This window comes from Clupea harengus, unplaced genomic scaffold (genome assembly GCF_900700415.2).
Source record: "Clupea harengus unplaced genomic scaffold, Ch_v2.0.2, whole genome shotgun sequence".
Classification (NCBI taxonomy): domain Eukaryota; kingdom Metazoa; phylum Chordata; class Actinopteri; order Clupeiformes; family Clupeidae; genus Clupea; species Clupea harengus.
Window position 1 is genome coordinate 1338 of NW_024880986.1, and position 2647 is coordinate 3984.

Sequence of the window (2647 nt, forward strand, 5' to 3'; positions counted from 1 at the left end):
TCCCTCCCTCTGCGTCCCCTTGTCTCTCCCTCCCTCTGCGTCCCCTTGTCTCTCTCCCTCCCTCTGCGTACCCTTGTCTCCCTCCCTCTGCATACCCTTGTCTCTCTGCCCCTCCCTCTGCGTCCCCTTGTCTCTCTCCCTCCCTCTGTGTCCCCTTGTCTCTCCCTCCCTCTGCGTCCCCTTGTCTCTCCCTCCCTCTGTGTCCCCTTGTCTCTCTCCCTCCCTCTGCGTCCCCTTGTCTCTCTGCCCCTCCCTCTGTGTCCCCTTGTCTCTCTCCCTCCCTCTGTGTACCCTTGTCTCTCTCCCTCCCTCTGCGTACCCTTGTCTCTCTCCCTCCCTCTGCGTACCCTTGTCTCTCTGCCCCTCCCTCTGCGTACCCTTGTCTCTCTGCCCCTCCCTCTGCGTACCCTTGTCTCTCCCTCCCTCTGCGTACCCTTGTCTCTCCCTCCCTCTGCGTCCCCTTGTCTCTCCCTCCCTCTGCGTCCCCTTGTCTCTCTGCCCCTCCCTCTGTGTCCCCTTGTCTCTCTCCCTCCCTCTGCGTCCCCTTGTCTCTCTCCCTCCCTCTGCGTACCCTTGTCTCTCTGCCCCTCCCTCTGCGTCCCCTTGTCTCTCTCCCTCCCTCTGCGTCCCCTTGTCTCTCCCTCCCTCTGCGTCCCCTTGTCTCTCCCTCCCTCTGTGTCCCCTTGTCTCTCTCCCTCCCTCTGCGTACCCTTGTCTCTCTCCCTCCCTCTGCGTACCCTTGTCTCTCTGCCCCTCCCTCTGCGTCCCCTTGTCTCTCCTTCCCCCTTAAATATGTGCAGAGGCTTCAGTATGTGTAAATGTTTGTTCCTCTGCAGACTGCCTCTGAGGAGCTCATCAATGGCCTTGAGGAATACGTCGCCGAGAGCTTTGTGAGACACTCACACATTCATACACATAAACATAAACACACACACACACACACACACACACACACACTCTGATATGCTGTACACTTAAGAGTGCATTCATGTTGACCTTTGATGTGTAAAGGAAAAGTACCTGACCTCTAAACGGCAAATAGCCACAAAACCCTTATCACATGTTCTGTTATCTGTCTTAGTCTGCTCTTCAATAGACACGGATGTTATTTGGATAGATATTATTATTACAAACTTGGATATTATTTGGGCAAACAAACTGTCCCTCTTGGTGGAGCATGATTGCATTCAACTCTGCCAGCAATAACCGGTCTGTTAAATTAATTTCCCGAACCCAACATACCAGAGATTTTTGGAGACATCAATTGTTTGTTTTGTGTGTGTGTGTGTGTGTGTGTGTGTGTGTGTGTGTGTGTGTGTGTGTGTGTGTGTGTGTGTGTGTGTGTGTGTGTGTGTGTGTGTGTGTGTGTGTGTGTGTGTGTGTGTGTGTGTGTGTGTGTGTGTGTGTGTGCCCTGCAGGCCTCGGTGACCGTGCGTGAGGGGGTGGACATTGTACAAACCAACTTGTCCTTCTTACGCCAGCAGTTTACTCGCATGGCTACACACATCTTGCGCTGCACAGGTAAACAAACACTCCTCTCCACTGTACACTGGGGTTAGTGGAGGAACACCTAGAGAACATTATAGTTTGGTTTTTACTGTTTTGTGTGTGTGTGTGTGTGTGTGTGTGTTGACCTTATTGATTGTGCATATTTTTGATTATCAGTACTTTCTTCTTCATGTAGAGGTAGCATATAACACATCCATCTAAAGCAAAACAGAGAATATGAACTAGGGGGTAACTAGGGAGCTGGGAGTTTTTGCAGTATTTTATGACTGCTGCTTGTGTTGGACTTTTAATTGCATTATTAATGAGTGTTTGTCTCTCCCCGCAGACCACACCTTTGGCCCACGGCTTCTGTACATGTGCACCCAGGGCCTGTTTGAGTGTCTGGCTCTCAATCTGTACTGCCTGAGAGGAGAGCAGAGAGCCCTCACCGCTGTCATCAACCACCGCATCGTTAGTACTCACACTCATGAGCACGCGCACACACACTCACACACCCACAAGTTCACACCATATTATTGCGGCTATCACTAATGCTCATGACCAGTGTAGACATTCTGTGTGTGTAATATGTGTGTGTGTGTGTGTGTGTGTGTGTGTGTGTGTGTGTGTGTGTGTGTGCGCGCGCGCAGAGGAGGATGTCTGCGGAGGTGAACCCCAGCCTGGTGAACTGGCTCACCAGCATGATGACCATGAGGCTGCACGTGATCCTGGAGCACAACCCTGTACAGGAGGCTGACATCAACCATTACGTCATACACACACAGGTACTCGCATACGATTCTGTCAAGGAAGGCTGAGATGGGTTAAACACACTCAGTCAGGAGTGTTTTGAAGGCATAGTGGGGGTGGAAGGATTGTACCTCGCGTCCATGGTAACATCTCTGTGTTTGTTTTTGTTTGTCTCTGTGCTGTCAGACTGAAGCAACCCAGAGGGTGGAATCAGATGTCCAGACCGAACAGCAGGCTGACAGTCAGAATGTAGAGGTGTGTGTGTGTGTGTGTGTGTGTGTGCGCGCGCGCAGTCTTCAAACCTTTCTGCATGACATTTAAAGTGTCTGTGATATTACTGTTTCATGTGTCTTGTTTCTATGTCTGGTCTTACACCAATGTATGGTTTGTATCAACATATAATAATAAC

At 50.9% G+C, this 2647-nt stretch overlaps 1 protein-coding gene across 1 annotated transcript; it reads left to right on the forward strand.

The window, feature by feature from the left end:
* Window positions 1-840: 840 nt before the first annotated feature.
* On the forward strand, window positions 841-2493 carry LOC122132753 (large proline-rich protein BAG6-like; the record flags this gene model as incomplete). The annotated part of the gene is made up of 5 exons (XM_042707334.1): window positions 841-890; window positions 1419-1521; window positions 1835-1959; window positions 2139-2273; window positions 2425-2493. Coding segments are annotated over exons 2-5 (357 nt in total), but the record flags the coding sequence as incomplete, so codon positions are not given.
* Between the last annotated feature and the right edge of the window lie 154 nt (window positions 2494-2647).